A 21,725-nucleotide genomic window follows, 5' to 3' on the forward strand; every position below is an offset into this window, starting at 1 on the left:
AATTGTGCAGGGGTCGGGGGCTGAGAAAACATATTACTTTTTTTTTTCTTTTTTTGAGATGGAGTCTTGCTCTGTCGCCAGGCTGGAGTGCAGTGGCACCATCTCGGCTCACTGCAACCTCCGCCTCCTGGGCTCAAGCAATTCTCCTGCCTAAGCCTCCCAAGTAGCTGGGACTACAGGCGTATGCCACCACGCCCACCAATTTTTTTTTTTTTTTTGTATTTTTAGTAGAGACGGGGTTTCTCCATGTTGGCCAGGCTGGTCTCGATCCCTTGACCTCAGGTGATCCACCTGCCTCGGCCTCCCAATGTGCTAGAACTATGGGCATGAGCCACCACACCCGGCCAATAAGTTTTTAAAATTAAGGAATGGATTTATTTCTTCAATCGTGTTTATTTCATCTTAAATATGTGCACTGAAACAAGTTTTTGAGGATTAGAAAATCCAAGACGGATTTTCATCCATACAACAGCCCAGGGTGGGAACTCTTTTGGATGCTGAGAATATACTCGCCCCAAAGGGAAGTGGCTCTGAGCCACAAGCGCACACTTGGCGTTAATTCCACTCACTGACCCCTTGGTTCCCCGCTGCAGAGAGATGATTTAAGGTTCCTGGAAGGTCACAGAGGTCTGTTCTTTTGCACCCTATCAGCAGACAGCTTGCCTGCTTAAACTATTCGAATAAGTAGAAGACGATGGAAACAGGGAAAGGGGCATATGTTTATCTGAAAGTCATTGGTGTCCCTACTCAAAGTCTTAGTGGCATCAAAGCAGACCTGTGTTTCCTAGAATATCACTCAAAATTGCCAAATCAACCTTTAACAAAATGCCAAAGTTTGTTCCTCTAGATACAGAATGTTGTAGGGTCTCCCTTAGTCAATTAACATTGTTTTATCTGTCAGTTATCACTGATTCTGAGTTGATGAGCACATTCTTGCAGTCTCATTTCTGCTTATCATCGCATACTCTTGTTGAATTATTCTGAACTCACACGCATTTTGAAAGGCAAGACACACTGATTTCCTCATTATGTCAGGAAATGGCGAGTTAAGCAAATTTCTAAACCCTTTCAAACACCAAGGTCTGTTCAGAAGTGATAAGACAAGACACTGCGTGGAAGCTGGTGAGTTTTTGTATAGAAACAGTCCTCAGCGGAAGCATTTTTGTCTTGGAAATGTGTCCTCTCTCCATAACGCAGTAGGAGGGACTGGATGAGGAGACAATTTAAGGGCTAATTCGCTTCTAACATTTCTTAGCATTTTCACACTATGAAAGATGTGGGGAGAGGGCTTCCTGCTTCATTGTTTTACAATTGTTTTCTCCGCACAATTTTTCTAACCTCCTTATAAAGATTACTGCAATACAAAACAAATTAGGCCCATTAACCACAGATGCATGATGACAAAAGCAAAAGTCACATCAGGATTTTTAATCCACTATTAAATATATAAGGTGCTGAAAATGTAAAAACTAGTCATTGCTTAAAACCTGAAGAATAGGAGATTGCCAAGGAAAAAAAAATGATAGTTTGACTCGAAAGGTTTCCACAGGCCACTGCCAGACATTAAATCACACAAGGGCACTTTACCGAACAGGAATGACAGAAGTTGGTAAGAAAAAAAAATAAGGAGAATAATAACAGTATCTTGGAAAAGTATACATTAAAAGGGCAGCCACCGGCTATCTGAAAGGTCAGAGGAATAAAAGAGGGTCTTCTGAGAATCACTGGTTTCAGAGTGGTAAGTGGAATTCTCCACAGCACAGGAAGTGGAAGGATTTTCATTCACGTTTGAAGGTTCTTTTGACATTTTCATTAACTGCAAAAAACACAAATAACCTAATCTATACTGATTTGATTAATAAGTAGGAGAACACAGTACATTAAATGCTCATTTAGATGTTACAATTAAGCAGTACACAAAACATTGATTTTATTGCATCCTGGTGCTTTAAAAAAAATTCTGCAAGTTTGTAAATGAGCAGGGACCATGGTCACTCATTTATATTTCTTCTGAGTCAGAAAATAGTGAAAACACCGATAAAGGAAGGCAGTGAGTTCCTAAAGAATTTTACAACGTTTTAATTCAATTTAACTTAATAACTCTGAGTTAATGATAGAGTCAATATTCTCCTACCTAAATACGAGAGCTTGGACTGGATGACTTCACAGTAGTGTTTGTTCTGTTGTTTCAACCTAAGCCTGTGATACCAGGTCCAGGACCATCATTTCGCCCTCTATTTTCTAATTAATGTAGTGCAACAATTAAGAAGTACAGGAAAGATAAACAACCTGAGAAATTTCACTCACTGTCATTGGTACTGAAATCCACATTGCAAGGATAGAGAGAGATTTGTGCAAGGTGCAGGGATGAGTAGCAATGGCAGCATTATACTTGTTTAGGGGAAGGACGGGGGGCAATGGAAAAGCAAGCCAATAAATCTAACATGTAATCAAGCATCTGGCTAAGGACCAGTCCAGGGCAAAAGAAAGAGAGATGGGCACAGCACGTGACACTCGCATAGTCTCTTCACACATCTTATCAGATTGTGACTCAATTGCTGTACTAATCCCTCGTCCACAGTTGACGAAAAAGATGAACAGAGGGTTAAACGCGTTAACAAAGCTTGCATAGTCAGTAACCTTACAGCTAAGACTCAAACCCAGGTTTTCTGACTCTGAATTCAAAAACTCACAGACCAATGCCAGGGGCAACCAGATCTACATGTGATTTTAATGGGTTATTTTTAGGACATTATAAGGAATTTGCTAAGAAATTTTATTCTGAGATTTGGAAAATCAAGCCCTACCACAGTTTAAACACAATGGTCACAATTTAAATATATTTTAAAATTCATGTGTTCCAGTTTAGGGCTTTGTTTTCAATCATTTTTTTCTTAATTTTTGATTTAAAACAAGCTGTCTAAAGTTAATGGAACTCCTTATTCTGTGCCTTAAATAAGATGGGAGTTCCCTGAGAAAAGAAATGGAAGTTCTTAGCCCGGCAGCTCCGTTCAATACCGTGGAAGTCACGTGGATTCCAACACCCGCGGTCTTTCCCTTGGCTTTCAGGTGTATTTCTCCTCTAAGGATAGATTACAACAAAAGTCATAGGAAAGGAAATTTAATTTTTTCTGCAGACTGAGCTAAGCCAAAAAGATGTGTGACATGCTCTTGTACATTTTTCCCTTCTCTAAGGTAACTTGTAAAGGACCCTATTTTGTCAGATCACCTATATGTATTTCAACATTCCATGATATTGCCTTGTCCTTCTTCATAAGCTTACAGGAATCCTTGAAAGTGGAATGCGTGATGTCCATCAGTGACTTCAGGGTTCGTGGAGCAAACGCTATGGTAGCACCGGGAAGAACAGTGGGTGAGAGGTGACCCCAAAGTTCAGGAATATTGCTTCTGACCCCACTTCCTCAGCTAGCACGTCTGGTGTGTCACAGCAGAGTCCAGCAAAGGTAACCAACAACAAAGGGAAAACTAGACACAGTTGCCTGGAATAAATACTAAATGTAAGAACAAACAAAATCTGTAGCTGCTTGTCTGTTTAACAGTATAAGCCAATGAGAGATTGTAAACTCAGGGAACCACCTCCAGTGCACACACGTTCAGACGCACACAGGCTTACACACACACACACTCACACAGGCTCAGACACACATTTGCTCAAACACACACACTCTCAAACACACACACTCAAACACACACATGCTCACACACACGCACACTCAGACACACAAGCTCAAACACACGCCCAAATATACATACCCACCCAAGCTCAAACACACTCACACACTAAAACACACAGGCTCACACACACACACACACACAAACACACAGTAAAATACACAGGCTCAAACACACACACTCTCACACACACACTAAAACACACAGGCTCAAACACACACACACTCTCTCTCAAACGTATACACCCTCAAACGCACTGGAGCTACGTTATTTGAGCAAGCATTTTAGGCCCCAGACCATGATTTAAGTATAAATTCAGTGCCTTCTTTTCTGAATTATGCTCATTTCAACGTAATATAATCTTTACTTATTTCAAATACAAAAAAAATCACTCTTCTCTGGAACTAAAGGAAACACAAAGTACAATCGCCCCACTCTTCATGTAACGCTGTGAAAGAATCCTGCTCATCAGAACGAATTCTAACGGGTCGCTGAATGTGAAGCTCACCTCACCAACACAGCGCGGTTTCCTCCCTCGCCATCCTTCCTCGTGGTCGCGTACCCGGCTCACCTCACCAACAAAGCGCGGTTTCCTCCCTGGCAATACTTCCTCGGGATCGTGCACCCGTTTCACCTCACCAACAAACCGCCTTTTCCCGTTTCACCTCACCAACAAAGCGCGGTTTCCTCCCTCGCCAGACTTCCTCATGGTCGCGCACCCGTTTCACCTCAACAACAAAGCGCGGTTTCCTCCCTCGCGATCCTTCCTCGTGATCGCGCACCCAGCTCACCTCACCAACAAAGCGCGGTTTCCTCCCTCACCATCCTTCCTCGTGGTCGCGCACCCGTTTCACTTCAACAACAAAGCGCGGTTTCCTCCCTGGCAATACTTCCTCGGGATCGTGCACCCGTTTCACCTCACCAACACAGCGCGGTTTCCTCCCTCGCCATCCTTCCTCACAGTCGCGCACCCGGCTCACCTCACCAACAAAGCGCGGTTTCCTCCTTCGCCCTTCTTCCTCGGGATCGTGCACGCGGTTCACCTCATCATCAAAGCGCGGTTTCCTCCCTCACCAACCTTCCTCATGGTCGCGCACCCGGCTCACCTCAAGAACAAAGCGCGGTTTCCTCCCTCGCCATCCTTCCTCGTGGTCGCGCACACGTTTCACCTCACCAACAAAGCGCGGTTTCCTCCCTCGCCATCCTTCCTCATGGTCGCGCACCCGTTTCACCTCACCAACAAAGCGCGGTTTCCTCCCTCGCCATCCTTCCTCATGGTCGCGCACCCGTTTCACCTCAAGAACAAAGCGCGGTTTCTTCCCTCGCCATCCTTCCTCATGGTCGCGCACCCGTTTCACCTCAAGAACAAAGCGCGGTTTCCTCCCTCGCCATCCTTCCTCATGGTCGCGCACCCGTTTCACCTCAAGAACAAAGCGCGGTTTCCTCCCTCGCCATCCTTCCTCGTGGTCGCGCACCCGTTTCACCTCAAGAACAAAGCGCGGTTTCCTCCCTCGCCATCCTTCCTCGTGGTCGCGCACCCGTTTCACCTCAAGAACAAAGCGCGGTTTCCTCCCTCGCCATCCTTCCTCGTGGTCGCGCACCCGTTTCACCTCACCAACAAAGCGCGGTTTCCTCCCTCGCCATCCTTCCTCGTGGTCGCGCACCCGTTTCACCTCACCAACAAAGCGCGGTTTCCTCCCTCGCCATCCTTCCTCGTGGTCGCGCACCCGGCTCACCTCACCAACAAAGCGCGGTTTCCTCCCTCGCCATCCTTCCTCGTGGTCGCGCACCCGGCTCACCTCACCAACAAAGCGCGGTTTCCTCCCTCGCCACCCTTCCTCACGGTCGCGCACCCGTTTCACCTCACCAACAAAGCGCGGTTTCCTCCCTCGCCATCCTTCCTCGTGGTCGCGCACCCGGCTCACCTCACCAACAAAGCGCGGTTTCCTCCCTCGCCACCCTTCCTCACGGTCGCGCACCCGTTTCACCTCACCAACAAAGCGCGGTTTCCTCCCTCGCCATCCTTCCTCGTGGTCGCGCACCCGGCTCACCTCACCAACAAAGCGCGGTTTCCTCCCTCGCCACCCTTCCTCACGGTCGCGCACCCGTTTCACCTCACCAACAAAGCGCGGTTTCCTCCCTCGCCATCCTTCCTCATGGTCGCGCACCCGGCTCACCTCAAGAACAAAGCGCGGTTTCCTCCCTCGCCATCCTTCCTCATGGTCGCGCACCCGGCTCACCTCAAGAACAAAGCGCGGTTTCCTCCCTCGCCATCCTTCCTCATGGTCGTGCACCCGGTTGGATTTCACAGTCATGGAAGTTCTGCTTTAAAATCCGTTTCTGAAGAAGTGTTAATGGTATTGTATCTCACCATATCTTTTTTCTTCTTTATATGATATTGGTTTTTAAATTATAACTCCTGGTGTATAATGAGATAAATTCACCAAAGCCTGGTTCGTGCCCCACAATGCCTTCGTCACTTGGGCAACTGAGCCTTCTGTTAAGCAGGGAGCTCGCAAGCCAGCTCTTTCCGTGTTGCCTGTGTTACGTCCTGAGAAAGGCTTATATACGTGTGGTCCTTAATCAGTGGTGAAGTAATAATGAAAAAGAAGTGCCCATTACGAAGCGCCTTCTATGTGTATGACATAGTATTTCACCACCCTCAATTGGCCAATGTTTCTGAAAAATAAAAAATATTATATGTATTTTACTAATAAGGAATCTAAGAATCTGCGACTAGAAATCAAGTGTCCTGGTTGGACCCTTTCCACGTTGTGCAAAGGGTTTTGGTGAGGGCTGAATGAATGCTTCGTGCGCTCTTTCTGCTTAACCACACCCTATGTATTAAAAGAAAAACAGTGGTCTTGCCTCAGAATGGTAATTTTCAAATACTTTCAGTAATTGAAACTTTTGCTTTTTATTAATGTAAACAGAATGAAATTTTTTTAAATGAGTATATATTTTGGAAAGGATCCTTACTCAGAGACCCTGCTTCAATAATTTTAGAGAAACTTGGGTTTTCAATGCCAAAAAGAAGAAAAAGAAAGACAAGCTTAAGAATACTGTCAGACTAATGCATTTGCCTGACGTGTGTGTATGTATAAATACGCGCATATATAATTTGCCTAACTACCAACAAAATCTTTAGAGGTGAAGATAGAATGATGCGTTTCAAAATTTCATGATACCTAAAATGCCTTCCTAATTTTTTGTTTTTTATTAGTTTTTTTTTCAACTACAAAAGATCTCAATCATGATAAACTGCTTGCTAGGCCTGGTTTTCTGTCGTTGTCACCTATAAGCAAGACACATAAAACCCTGTTAAAAAAGCATTGGAAAACAAATATCTAAATAAACAATAGGTAAATGCTATCTGAAGGTCTGTATGTCAGTGGTTATATGAAGGTGATTAGAATCACTTCATTAAAATATTTTTATACATTTGGGAAAACAAATAAAAACCAAATATGCCTGGGAAAATGTTTCTTGATGCATGCCGCAAAATATTTATTTGCCCAGAATATTTATATGGATGATCTGAGAAATAAATATGGGTTACTTATTTTTCCGTGACTGTGTCAAGGATAAGAAAAGATTAGATTACTAAGTAAAAAAAAAAAACAAAAAAACTTTTCCTAGTGAAAATGTCAGAGCTTATAAGATAAGAATAAAGCAATTCTTTATTTTAGGCAAAATACGTATTTCAGTTGAAAATAACACAATAGCTATCATACAAGGGATGGGAAAACACATTTTGGTAGTGTGCATTAAACCAATTCCTTAGAGGAATGGTAGCTCAGGCATTCACTGCTAAGGGATATAGAAAATAATCTATAACTCCACTGCAAGCACAGAAAAGGGCTCGTTACTCATTCTCAGCATGAGGATTGCAAAACACTAGGCAAGATTCCCTGGGGGCAGGTTGGCAGACACTCTGAACAGGACACAGCCTGGGGACAGGTTGGCAGACCCTCTGACCAGGACACACCCTGGGGACAGGTTGGCAGACCCTCTGACCAGGACACACCCTGGGGACAGGTTGGCAGACCATCTGAACAGGACACACCTTGGCGATAGGTTGGCAGACCCTCTGAACAGGACACAGGCAGACCCTCTGAAAAGTAGACCTCTGAACAGGACACACCCTGGAAACAGGTTGGCAGACCCTCTGAACAGCACGCAGATGGGCCCTCTAAACAGTAGACCCTCTGAACAGTACACAAGTGGACCCTCTGAACAGTACACAAGTGGACCCTCTGAACAGTACACAGGTGGACCCTCTGAACAGTAGACCCTCTGAACACTGAACAGTACACAGGTGAGACATGGACATTAGCGCTCTGCCCTCAAGCACCACCTGTCTGGGAAGCACATCCCTCGCACATATCCAAGAAGAGGACCCCGCTGAGGCTGCAGGGTTCTGCCTGCAAAAGGTTTGAGCAAAATAATTATGCAAATGGTTTATTGGTATATTCCGTGGCTGTGTGCTCCCCGTGTGGTTCAAAGTAAAGCTTTCACTTTGGTGTTAAAGATCCCATATGCCAGAATAGATCAGATTCTCTGTATGTTTAACCCAGCAGGTCATTAAGCTGGAGATCCTGATTTGTCAGCAGTCATTCCTCTATCCAGGGCCTCTCGGGCACCTGCTTATCAGTTTGCTATTGATCTGAACGGAAAGTAATTTAAGCAAAGAATTGTCTTCACCTCTGAAATAGGGCAAAGCTGAGAAGAAATAGAAATACAATCACATTTAGGAATGCGGCAAATCCAGTTCTCTTATTTCCCTTCCAACTCCTGTTAGAGCATTAACATCCTGTGAAGAGCAAGAAATAGAAGCTAGATTAGCTAAATTATTTCCTCTTTTTTGCAGAAAAGGAGCTTGAAAAAAATATTCTTAAAGACGCCCTGATGAATTTTTATTATCATTCTCCCTCTCTGTCTTTGCTGATAATCATTCTCTTCTGAATAGTTACACTGAAAACTTTTGCAATAAAATTCAAATTAGTTATATAATTAGAGTCAATTATGTTAAAGGGGGAAGAGGGACTTCAATTTGCAGCTTTTAATTCTAGAGTTCTCCAAATAGTAATTGACACAGAATACAAACAATTCCAATCATGGAAATTAGAATGAGTACCCTCACCTGTCCCTGACGTGAACGGAAATTGGCAGGAGCAGCGCACACAGAATAGTAAAAGACTGTCCTCGATTGTAAATGGACGAGGTCCCGCAGAAGACTGAAATCTTGGGCCCAGCCCCACTTTTTCTATAACACATTCCAGGCTGCTTCAAGGCACAGAAATAAACCATGACGCTAGAATGCTGCCTTCATAAGGCTTTTCCACAGTCTCCTCATAGTGCACATTTTTATTGAACTCACGGTGCATAGAACTCATGCCAGCTGTCTGTCCATTTCTCTCCATATGTGGTTTGGATTGACCTTATTCTTGGTTCCATATTGCCATTTAAAAATGTGCTGTTACTGAATTTCTCAGAAATCAATCTGGTTACCCCAACTTGCTGTCGTGCTATTAAGGCGTTCTCACCTTAGCCTTGCTTGGATATTGAGCACTATGCTTTGAAAACTAATAGGTCGATCATAATTTTAATTTAATTTTATTTTATTATTATAGGTGTTATAAGGCGTGGACATTTTGTTCTGAATTTCATATCATTTCTAAATTTGTTTTCTGGCTTTTCACCTCTTGACCTGAGTACAGCCTCCTTGAGAAAAGATTCAGGTTGCACTGCAGAACCAGGGGCCTGGTGGAGCAGATAATACAACTGGTTGACCTACTTTGTCATGGCATTCTGAACACCATCTCAAAGACCAGTGGTACTAAAATCTTAGTTACCTTGACATAGCCGATGAGTTAAGAATGCAATGATTTTAAGGTGCTTTAAAAAAATAGGCTGACAAAACCAGTTCAATCAGTGAAATAGGTAAGGCTCATTTTTGTTCCATAATTTAGTTTCTCTCCTTCTTTTTTAAAAAGAAAACTAGGTCAGCAAAATTGTGGAAGTGTTGTATAATAATCACTACAAATCACTTAGAGTTCTGGTTCAAGGGGTTTTAACCTGGTAATAAATTATCCTTCTGAGATGAGACTCAGAGTTAATTATGTCCATTACTCTAATTTTATTTCATATCTAGAGGGGAACTAAGGAGAAGAGATCACAAATAACTCACTACCAAAAGCAGCTACATTTTCCCTTTATTATACTAAAAATATTCTAAATGGACCACACCATCCCCAACAGTGGGCCTTTCATTTTATGCTGAACAAAGAACCAAAAAATTGACTGATAGGAGAACTGAGAAGTAATTTTTCTATTTGTGACATCCATGAAAACCACACCGTGTCATCATTGCTCCTCCCAGGCCATTAAGTAAGAATCTGTCCTTCCCAGCCAGGCACTTTATACTAAACCTGGGATGGTGGGCTCCCTATCCAACAACTTGGGCTGTAACACAGGGAAAGCCTAATTATTAATCAATCCAAATTCTCCCTGAAGTTGTAGGTAGCTCACCAAATCATAAGTAAGCCTGATCAGAAATTCAGACAAAAAATACCTGTATCCTTTACGGAAAAATCAACCTAAATATCTATGCTGTCTCTACAATGAAATGGAGTTTCTGAGCAATTACTCTATGAACCTCAAGTACTTCAGTCATTAAGAAGATATGATTATAAGTCTGTACTTACTTGTGATGGAAATGTAACTTGACTATTTTAGAATAATTTCTAAGCACTCAGCCTTAAAAACAGATGGCTTCTTAGATAGAATTTCTCATTGCTCAACAAGAATGCTTGAAGTTGTTATATAGTTCCTTAGCATTTAGGGTAATAAATGTACATGCTAGCTAGGTGCAGTGGCTCATGCCTGAAATCCAACACTTTGGGGGCAGGAGGATTGCTTGAGGCCAGGAGTTCAAAACCAGCCTGAGCAACGTAGAGAAACCCTTTTTCTACAAAATAATAATAATAACAATAAATTAGTTAGGTGTGGTCACGTGCCTGTGGTCCAAGCTACTCAGGAGGCTGAGGTGGGAGGACTGCTTGAGCCCAGGAGGTTGAGGCTGCAGTGAGCTGGGATTGTACCAGTGTACTTTCGTCTGAGTGACAGAGCAAGACCCTGTCATGGTAAATAAATAACTAAATACATAAAAGTAAACATTCATGCTATATATGCTGCTGTTTTGCAGTAGAGAACATATACTGTAAAATATACAAAATTTGAAATTTTTCTATGGGACATGTTACTTTTTTCAAAGATGTTAACATTTATGTCTGCCAAACTTAATCCCTCTTTTTCTGTATTCTTATTTCTTGAAAGATTAGACCAAATATTCTCTTCTGTGCTGTGATCAACTAAAAAATAAGCCTGTAATGCCTTCATATGAAATTTGAAGATATATGTATATGAAGCATACAGGTCATTCTTACTCCAGCTAAGCTCTCCCACAAGAACTCTGTTTTTGAGGGGCACAAACATCAGATAATCTGAGCCGTGGGCCCCCAGCTCCCTTGAGCATATCTAGATATGGGTCATTCTAGTGGGAAGGTTTGCCGAATTATCCTGACTGGGTATGTTTTACACAAAGTAGCTCTGAAATTTTTCTCTAATCACTGCCCCCCAAATTGTTAAGTAAATCTCTCTTTTGTGCCTGGTAGCATGCCCTGTGATACCACCTTACCCAAGTGGCAGTACTTCCTGTGAATTGGTCAGTAAAAAGGAGCCTGGATGTTTCCACACTGATGGTTGCCAAGCCAGGGAGTGAGATGCCAGGTCCCCTTGCCTTGGGCCTGCTGTAGTGTGAGCAGCTAGGACAGGGCCCCCTCCTCCATCATCCCTCTGAAGGGGAGGAAAGCCTCTCACTCTTATTTTGGATGCTCCCGGGGACATCTCAGGTTTTCTCCCTCCTCTGCTACTGTCTTCTTCCCTAGACCTTGATTCTGTGTTTGCCGAGGGAGATACATTGATTGTGGGACCTCCAGTTCGTTTGACTCTTTATGCTTAAGGGCATAGGTGGCATCAGATTTTGTCTTTACAATGCTGTGTGTTTCATCCTCAATTTTGAAACCAAACTGACTATTCCAGGGCACTAAGAAAAGACCCACCCATGCAGAACATCATTGAAAGCAAGACTAGCAAGTCTGTTTATGTCTTACAAAGCGCCCAACTTGAGATTGCAGAACAGGGTTACCTCAGCAAATAAAAGAATAAAAGAATAAACAATTATATTAGCGGAGATTGCAGAACAGGGTTACCTCAGCAAATAAAAGAATAAGCAGTCATATTAGCAGAGATTGCAGAACAGTATTACCTCAGCAAATAAAAGAATAAGTAATTATATTAGCTTAGCTAATATAATTATGGCTGAAGTTTGCTTTAACAATATAATGTTATATATAATGTTATATGTAACGTTATATATGTTGTGTTTCTATATAATATATATTAGCTAATAATTTGGGTACTTGCAAATTTGTTATAAACTAATTTGTTATATATAATAAATTAGCTTATAACAAATACGTATAGTTATATATATTATATATATTAGCTTACAACAAATTTGCAAGTATACAGATAATAAAATATATTATTATTTATATATAAAATTTGCAATCATCCAGAGTTGCTTAAACAATTAGGTAAAAGATAGATGGAAACTCTGTAATAGATGGGTCAGACTGACAACACTTTAAACCACTGATCATTAGTTGATTACAATGAAAATAGAACAACTGGAAATTTTTTTCAGAGCATAAGTAAAAAATGAACTTCATACAAGAAAGATATTTAAGAAACATGCTAACCAAGTGAAAATTGTTTTGATATAGAATATTAAAAAATTATTTACTTTAAGTGTGAGGATAGTATTGTAGTTATGCTTATTTTAAAAAGCACTAATCTATTAGAAATACTAAATAATTATGGAAGAAATGATGGCTGAAGTTTGCTTTAACATATTAAAATAAATAAAAAACAATGAACGTGTTATAAAAGAAGAAACAAGATTTGTGAATATTGATAATTACTGAAGTTAGATAATGGGAACATTACATTATTTTTTTAATTCTGCCATTTTTCTAGAGATCTCCACATGTCACTTCTTTTGTTTGCTTTGTCGGTCACTGTGGACCCCACTGATAACTCTTAGGCTTGACTCTGGCATTGTCTTTATCATCTAAACATGTTTCCAGTATTTTCATACTGTGCTCTTATGCGAAGCTGCCAAATCAGAGGTTAGCAGGTCGCGGTTTTGGCCTCTGGCAATCTTAGCAGGGTTTCCAATGGGTTTGTTGTGTGCAAAGTACCAACGATCATCCTTGGTCCCATAAATCATTAGCCACTCCTGAATTCCCACTAGAAAGCAGAGAGCCACATAACACCTCTTCTGGACGCCCATCAGGACAATACTTGGGTCTCATTCGGAGGCTTCGTCCTGTGTGCTGGCTCAGATGAAAAGGGAGAGTGGAGTGAATCTTGGACTGATGATTGTAATCCACCATTTAAACAGCCACTGCAGAGTCTCCAGGGAAAGAAAGGCTGTGTCTCTGCGGCAGAGGTTTGGGCTACATCTGCTGACTCAGAGGGTCCAGGGGAATCCGGGAGTTTGAGGGTATCATCCATCCCTTATTTCAGGGTTCTATTCATTCCCTATGAGATAGAAGACTCACAGCAGGACAGCTGTCAATGGAGCTTCCTTATATAGCCACGGCTCCTATAACCACATCTTGAGCCTTATTTTCAGCAGTCTTCCCTCAGCTGTAGGAGAGAATTGTTTAATTGCTGTTTGGAGACCTTCTGGCACTTACAAAATATGCTGAGCCAACCTCAGGAATGATGACTCACTGACCCATAGTGAACTTGGAAATTGCTGTACAGAATACCACAGATGCACAACTTAAACTCAAAAGCATATTTCTCAATCCTGGAAGCTAGAACTCCAGGACCCAGGTGTCATCAGAGTTGGTTCCTGGTGAGGTCTTGCTGTCTGGCTTACAGAGGGCCACATACTCACTGTGTCATATTCACTCACACACACCTGGCTGTACCTGTTTCTTCTCTATGTGTACAAAGAGAGAGACAGAGAGAGAGATCCAATGCCTCGTCTTATAAGGGCACCAGTTCTATAGGCCTAGCGAGGGCCCCACCCTTAATATCTCAATGAGCCTTCATCACCTCCTTAAAGGCCTCATCTCCAAATACAGCCACATTGGGAGTTAGGGCTTCAACATTTAAATTTGGTGGGACAGAATTTACCCCATATCAGACGGGATATAAGCAGACTGAACATTAGAAAGATTTTTACTTGAAGGAAAATAATAAGGGGAAAATAGATCTAGAAGATTGGAAAATTAGTAAGGGAGCTATTAAGAGATTCCACATACGATGTACTGGAACCATGGTCTGAACACTGATTAGAGTTATGTAAAAACATTCTGAGGAGATATTTAACATGAATTAGTGAGTGATTTCGTGTGCAGAGTTGGGAGAAAGCTGAGCTATATGAGATGACCGTGAACCCTTCCATGAGGCCCTTGGTGTGCCAGGGTGAGCGATACAGAACAGCTGAGCCATAGGAGATGACCACAGACTCTTCCATCAGGCCTTCGGTGTACCACGGTGAGCAGTAAGGAGCAGGTGAAGGAGGACATATTAAAGAGAAAAGAGGTGTAGTTCTGGGCATGTGTAAGTAAAAACGGAAACACAGGCGTGTACTTAAAAAGGGTTTGAAGGTCCAACTATGCAGAGAGGTCCTTGTGGGGAACTGGAAAAGCAGAAGAAAGGGAAGGAAAATCGAACATCTCAGGGTGGAGGAAAGGTTGCGGCTGACAAGCACGCAAGTGAAGGCCACCAGCAACCATTCAAACCACTTCCCCTCACGTGGGAGACACGACAGTGGTTCTGTAATCTGGAGCTGGGACTTGGAAGAGGAGGTACAGTTCTTCTGTAACTTGATCCATTGTGATCTGCTGTCTCCTGAAAACTGGCTGACAGTGCACAGAACCAGGGCTTACCCTGCAAACGCCCGTATTTGATGCTAGAATGTTTGAGTGCAAGCCTATCTCTGTAGAAGTGAGCACTATGCTGTGATAAAATGTGTGTACCTGGGGTTTTGGAGAAAAAAAAAAAAAGGCAGAATACACCCATCGCTATTCCAAGGCAGCAAAGAAATTGTGACAGCTTAAAACAGATACACACAAAAAATCCATTTTGTTTCTCTAATGGATCTAACGAGAGTGATGGTAGCAACAGCCAGGTAAGGTGAATGGAGATTTAAACATAAGCTCATTTTAATCTGCTACTTAATGTTTCAATCAAAATGTCCCATAATTAAACTTTTAAAGAGTTCATACTCTGCAAGAAAAGCTAAGAAAAGGGGAGATGGAACCCTGTAATATTCAATGAAATAAATTAACCTCTGAGGAAATTCATCTAAAAACTCACACTGATAGAGATGCTACATTAGTTTTGAGATGCCTGTGGAATAGTCAGAGGAGATATGTATCAGCCCTTTCTCACACTGCTATGAAGAAATACCTGAGACTGGGTAATTTATAAAGAAAAGAGGTTTAATTGACTCACAGTTCCGCATGGCTGGGGAGGCCTCAGGAAACTTACAATCATGGCAGAAGGCAAAGGAGTGGCAGGCACCTTCTTCACACGGCAGCAGGAAGGAGTGAGTACAAGCAGGGGAAATGACAAATGCTTATCAAACCATCAGATCTCATGAGACTAGCTCACTCTTACAAGACCAGCAATGGGGAAACCACCCCCATGATCCAATTACCTCCACCTGGTCCTGCCCTTGACATGTGGGGATTATGGGGATTGCAGTTCAAGGTGAGATATGGGTGGGGACACAGAGTAAAACTGTATCAAGATACATATATACATTCATATATATTAATACATATATACATATATATATTGTGTGTGTGTGTGTGTGTGTGTGTATTCTCTATCTACCTATCATTTAAAAAATCAAGCTAGAAAAAATATTCTTCCGAGTCAACCCTAAGATGCTTGTTCTCTGCAGCTCTGGGTAATGATGACGCTGCCCAGAGATGAGAATGCATCCAGGAAAACAGGAAGAGGCCAAGGTGAATCTCAGAGAAACTAAGCACATAAATCTCAGGACATATTACAACACTGAAAGGAATTATATTCCAAAAATAAGGTTATTGATCTAAAATTATTTTTATTAGTTTTCAAATTTACATGATGAAAATGTATAATATTTTAAAACAGAAAAAAAAGTCAATGAGAGAAATTCAGGCAGAGGAGAACTTACCAAAAAATGCAAAACACAAACTAAAACCCAGTAAGAATGTTCTTAGTCACCCATGAGCTTCTGGCCATACATCATGAGGAACAGACAACAATTTTATGTTAAAATCAAATCTTTCTAATACCATAGTCAATATTGTCAGATCAATTTGGTGGTATTATTAAAACAATTACAATAACAAAATTGAAGGTCTCTTGGGCACTCTATAACATCAATCAAATATGATGACTTCTCTTTAAATCACCATTCAATAGCCTTTTAAGTATATTGATTTGAAGCATTTTATCAATGCTATTAGCATCAATGGTAATAACAACCATTGATTATGTACGTCACATTTGCTACCATAAGCACTAAAGTTTTTCTATTTATTATCTCTAATTCATACAAGAATTTTCAAGATGAGAAATGTTTTTCTTATTTTAAATATTTAAAAAATAAGGCTCAGATTAATTAAGTAACTTGGTTAAAGGCACGCAGTAAATGTTGGATTTGTATTGTGAATGCAGGTTAACCTGTTCCAATGAAAGAAATTTTTTTCCTATTTAGGAGCTCTTTTACAAACATAGTTAACTGATTTTTGAAAGAAAATCTCTGAGAATAGTTTAAATATGTATGAACCTTAATTAGTGCATAGTACCTAGTAGTACCATTGGGAAAGTAAGGGTTTCTTTTTTACATAACAGGACAAGAAAATTATTGTCATAGAAAAAAACCAAGCACTGGGTTTTATAAGATATCTATGTAATTCTTCCTCTTTTTCTGCCTGCTTTGTGAAGAAAATGACATAAGCAAATGTGCTCACACACACATAAGCACAGCTTTTTCCAAGATAGAGATTCTGTCCTCTTGTTCTAATTTGGGATATTATAAAAATTAAACCAGAACTTTTGTTCTAATTTGGGATATTACAACAATTAAACCAGAGAAACATAGCTGAACATAAAACTGAAACAGAAGTGAAGATCATGCTGTCTGTTACATAAACTTCACTTTCAATCCCAGATCAATGCATTGAGAGAGAGAGTCAAATATTTATCTCTGAAAAATGCAAGAGGAGGAAAGGAAGGAGCTGGAAGGGTGATGTCCACACATCTTGCCATGGCACCTCTGCCTGTTAGAAGACCTTTGGGTTTCACCATTTTTTTCTTTTCATCCTAGGTCATTCTCTTCAGCACAAATGGTTGGGTCATACAAAGAAGCTACACAAATAAGAAGGGACATGTGGGAGTTCCTTGATTATTCATGTCTCTCAGAACATTATTAGTTGCCTTTTATATGCAGACAAAGTAGTAGGTGTGGTGCAGGTGTATTGAGGAGGAGTGGGGGTTGTAGGTGTGGAGGTGGCTGGTGTGGTACAGGTGTACTGAAGAGCTGTGGTAGTAGGAGGTGTGGAGGTGGTAGGTGTGGTACAGGTGTTTTGAGGAGGCGTGTAGGTGGCAGGTGTGGTGCAGGTGTTTTGAGGAGGTGTGGAGGTGACAGGTGTACAGGCGTATTGAAGAGCTGTGGTGGTAGCAGATATGGAGGTGGCATCTGTAGTGCAGGTGTTTTGAGTTGGCGTGGAGGTGGCAGTTGTGGTGCAGGTATTTTAAGGAGGTGTGCAGGTGGCAGGTGTGGTGCAGGTGTGGTGGTCATGGGTGTGGTGAAGGTGTGGTGATTAGCCCAAACATCTTGTAGCATTAAAAAATCCATGAGGTAATGAATATACACACACTGTGAGCAGGGCATGACACAGGGGCACAGCTGAACCTCTTGACTCAGACAATGAATTTTGATTAAAAGACACAAATTGTCAAAGTGAATTTAAAAAAGGACCAGTATAGTTTGAAGTCAGGTAGTGTGATGCCTCCAGCTTTGTTCTTTTCGCTTAGGATTGACTTGGTGATGCGGGCTCTTTTTTGGTTCCATATGAACTTTAAAGTAGTTTTTTCCAATTCTATGAAGAAAGTCATTGGTAGCTTGATGGGGATGGCATTGAATCTGTAAATTACCTTGGGCAGTATGGCCATTTTCACGATTTTGATTCTTCCTACCCATGAGCATGGAATGTTCTTCCATTTGTTTGTATCCTCTTTTATTTCCTTGAGCAATGGTTTGTAGTTCTCCTTGAAGAGGTCCTTCACATCCCTTGTAAGTTGGATTCCTAGGTATTTTATTCTCTTTGAAGTGATTGTGAATGGGAGTTCACTCATGATTTGGCTCTCTGTTTGTCTGTTGTTGGTGTATGAGAATGCTTGTGATTTTTGTACATTGATTTTGTATCCTGAGACTTTGCTGAAGTTGCTTATCAGCTTAAGGAGATTTTGGGCTGAGACAATGGGGTTTTCTAGATATACAATCATGTCATCTGCAAACAGGGACAATTTGACTTCCTCTTTTCCTAATTGAATACCCTTTATTTCCTTCTCCTGCCTAATTGCCCTGGCCAGAACTTCCAACACTATGTTGAATAGGAGTGGTGAGAGAGGGCATCCCTGTCTTGTGCCAGTTTTCAAAGGGAATGCTTCCAGTTTTTGCCCATTCAGTATGATATTGGCTGTGGGTTTGTCATAGATAGCTCTTATTATTTTGAAATATGTCCCATCAATGCCTAATTTATTGAGAGTGTTTAGCATGAAGGGTCACTATACTACAAGGCTACAGTAACCAAAACAACATGGTACTGGTACCAAAACAGAGATATAGATCAATGGAACAGAACAGAGCCCTCAGAAATAACGCCACATACCTACAACTGTCTGATCTTTGACAAACCTGAGAAAAACAAGAAATGGGGAAAGGATTCCCTATTTAATAAATGGTGCTGGGAAAACTGGCTAGCCATATGTAGAAAGCTGAAACTGGATCCCTTCCTTACACCTTATACAAAAATCAGTTCAAGATGGATTAAAGATTTAAACGTTAGACCTAAAACCATAAAAACCCTAGAAGAAAACCTAGGCATTACCATTCAGGACATAGGCATGGGCGAGGACTTCATGTCCAAAACACCAAAAGCAATGGCAACAAAAGCCAAAATTGACAAATGGGATCTAATTAAACTAAAGAGCTTCTGCACAGCAAAAGAAACTACCATCAGAGTGAACAGGCAACCTACAAAATGGGAGAAAATTTTTGCAACCTACTCATCTGACAAAGGGCTAATATCCAGAATCTACAATGAACTCCAACAAATTTACAAGAAAAAAACAAACAACCCCATCAAAAAGTGGGCGAAGGACATGAACAGACACTTCTCAAAAGAAGACATTTATGCAGCCAAAAAACACATGAAAAAATGCTCATCATCACTGGCCATCAGAGAAATGCAAATCAAAACCACTATGAGATACCATCTCACACCAGTTAGAATGGCAATCATTAAAAAGTCAGGAAACAACAGGTGCTGGAGAGGATGTGGAGAAATAGGAACACTTTTACACTGTTGGTGGGACCGTAAACTAGTTCAACCATTGTGGAAGTCAGTTTGGTGATTCCTCAGGGATTTAGAACTAGAAATACCATTTGACCCAGCCATCCCATTACTGGGTATATACCCAAAGGACTATAAATCATGCTGCTATAAAGACACATGCACACGTATGTTTATTGCGGCATTATTCACAATAGCAAAGACTTGGAACCAACCCAAATGTCCAACAATGATAGACTGGATTAAGAAAATGTGGCACATATACACCATGGAATACTATGCAGCCATAAAAAATGATGAGTTCATGTCCTTTGTAGGGACATGGATGAAATTGGAAATCATCATTCTCAGTAAACTATCGCAAGAACAAAAAACCAAACACCGCATATTCTCACTCATAGGTGGGAATTGAACAATGAGATCACATGGACACAGGAAGGGGAATATCACACTCTGGGGACTGTGGTGGGGTGGGGGGAGGGGGGAGGGATAGCATTGGGAGATATACTTAATGCTAGATGACGAGTTAGTGGGTGCAGCGCACCAGCATGGCACATGTATACATATGTAACTAACCTGCACAATGTGCACATGTACCCTAAAACTTAAATAAATAATAATAATAATAATAATAAAATAAATAAATAAAATAAAAAATAAAAAAGGACTAAATGATATGCTATCTAAAAGACTTCCACTGGAATATAAAGAATTATATCAGTTAACAGTAAAGTGATAAAGATATACCATCGTAACTCTAATCAAAAGAAAGCTGGAGGAACTATGTTAATTTCACACAGAGCCAACTTCAGAGCAAGGAAAATGAACATGGATAAAGCACAGCACTACATAATAATAAAGGGGTCAACTTTTCAAAAAGACATAAAAATCCTTAAATTGTAGGCACCTAAGCACAGAGCACCAAAATGCATAAGGCAAAATCTCAAAGAACTACAACAAGAAATAGATGGATCCACTACAATAGCTGGAGACTGTGGCAGTCCACTATCAGAGATGGGCAGAGCCCACAGGCAGGAATTCAGGAAAGACACAGATGAGAACTCAGCAGCACCATCAAGTAATGGGACATTATGGTGACTTCATCCAACCACAGCAGAATACACACTCTTCTCAGGACCACCTGGAATATTCACCAAGATAAGCCATATTCTGGGACATAAAACAAACAATTTAAAAAACTCATGTAAGATGTATTTTCAGACCAGAATGGAATTAAAGTAGAAGTCAATAACAGTGAGATAACTGGAAAATTCCTAAATATTTAGAAACTAAACAGAGTAACTCCTATGGGTCAAAGCAGAAGTCTCAAGATAAATTAAAATATATGTGATCTAAATTATTAAAGAAAAACTTACATAAATGTGTGGCAGTGATCAGAAGAAAATGTTTAGTATGAAATGTATACATTAGAAAATAACAAAGATCTAAAATCAATAACCTAAGGTTCAACCTTAGGGAACTAAGGAAAGAAGACCAATTTAAAGCTAAGGTACTTGGAAGAAAAAGTAACAAAAATTATAACAGAAGCCAATAAAATTGAAAGTAGAAAAACAATACAGAAAATCAAAGAAAACAAAAGCTGGAAGGCCAGGCATGGTGACTCGAACCTGCAACCCCTGTGCTTTGGGAGGCCGAGACAGGGGATCACTAGAGGTCAAGAGTTTGAGGCATCATTGAGCTGTGATCTTGACACTGCACTCCAGCCTGGGTGAAAGAACGAGATCCTGTCTCAGAAAAAAAAAAAAAACTGGTTGTTTGAAAAGATCATTAAAATCAATGAACCTCTACCTAGACTCACAAGAAAAGAGGGAGAATTACCAATGGTAAATTACCAACGTAAAAATGAAAATGGGGCCATCACTACTGATCTCATGGCCCTTAAAAGGAAAATAAAGGTAGACCACAAACAATTTTCTGCCCACAATTTTGATAACTTACATAAAATAGGCCAATTCCTTGAACGACAATCAACCAAAACTCACCCAAAGAGAAACAGACAATGTGAATAGACCAATATATATTAATGAATTGAATTAATAATTAATAATCTTCCAAAAAAGAAAACACCAGGCCCAGATGGCTTTACTGGTGAATTCTACCAAAGATTTAATATAGAAATAATTCCAGTACTGAACAATTTCTTCCAGAAATTTGGGAAAACAGATGGAACACGTTCTAACTTATTCTATGAGGCAAGCATTATCCTGATGTCAAAATCAGTTACACAATGCAAGAAAAGCTAAATCCACACCGGCATCACTCTTGACCATAGATGCAAATAATCAGAAATAT

At 40.9% G+C, this 21,725-nt stretch overlaps 1 protein-coding gene and 1 long non-coding RNA gene across 2 annotated transcripts in view; one reads left to right on the forward strand and one right to left on the reverse strand.

Moving 5' to 3' along the window:
- Window positions 1-232: 232 nt before the first annotated feature.
- LOC134807121 (uncharacterized) lies at window positions 233-6,210 on the reverse strand. Its single transcript, XM_063781299.1, has 2 exons — window positions 5,556-6,210; window positions 233-5,366 (listed from the first exon to the last, which is right to left on the reverse strand). The coding sequence occupies exons 1-2, from the start codon at window positions 6,006-6,008 to the stop codon at window positions 4,764-4,766; spliced, it is 1,056 nt and encodes a 351-aa protein (XP_063637369.1). The 5' UTR covers window positions 6,009-6,210; the 3' UTR covers window positions 233-4,763.
- LOC134807122 (uncharacterized) overlaps window positions 5,914-21,725 on the forward strand; it is a 66,492-nt gene continuing 50,680 nt past the window's right edge. Inside the window, exon 1 of the long non-coding RNA XR_010146768.1 lies at window positions 5,914-6,050. This is a non-coding gene — a long non-coding RNA (uncharacterized LOC134807122). The remainder of the gene's footprint in view (window positions 6,051-21,725) is intronic.

This window comes from Pan troglodytes, chromosome 8 (assembly GCF_028858775.2).
Source record: "Pan troglodytes isolate AG18354 chromosome 8, NHGRI_mPanTro3-v2.0_pri, whole genome shotgun sequence".
Classification (NCBI taxonomy): Eukaryota; Metazoa; Chordata; class Mammalia; order Primates; family Hominidae; genus Pan; species Pan troglodytes.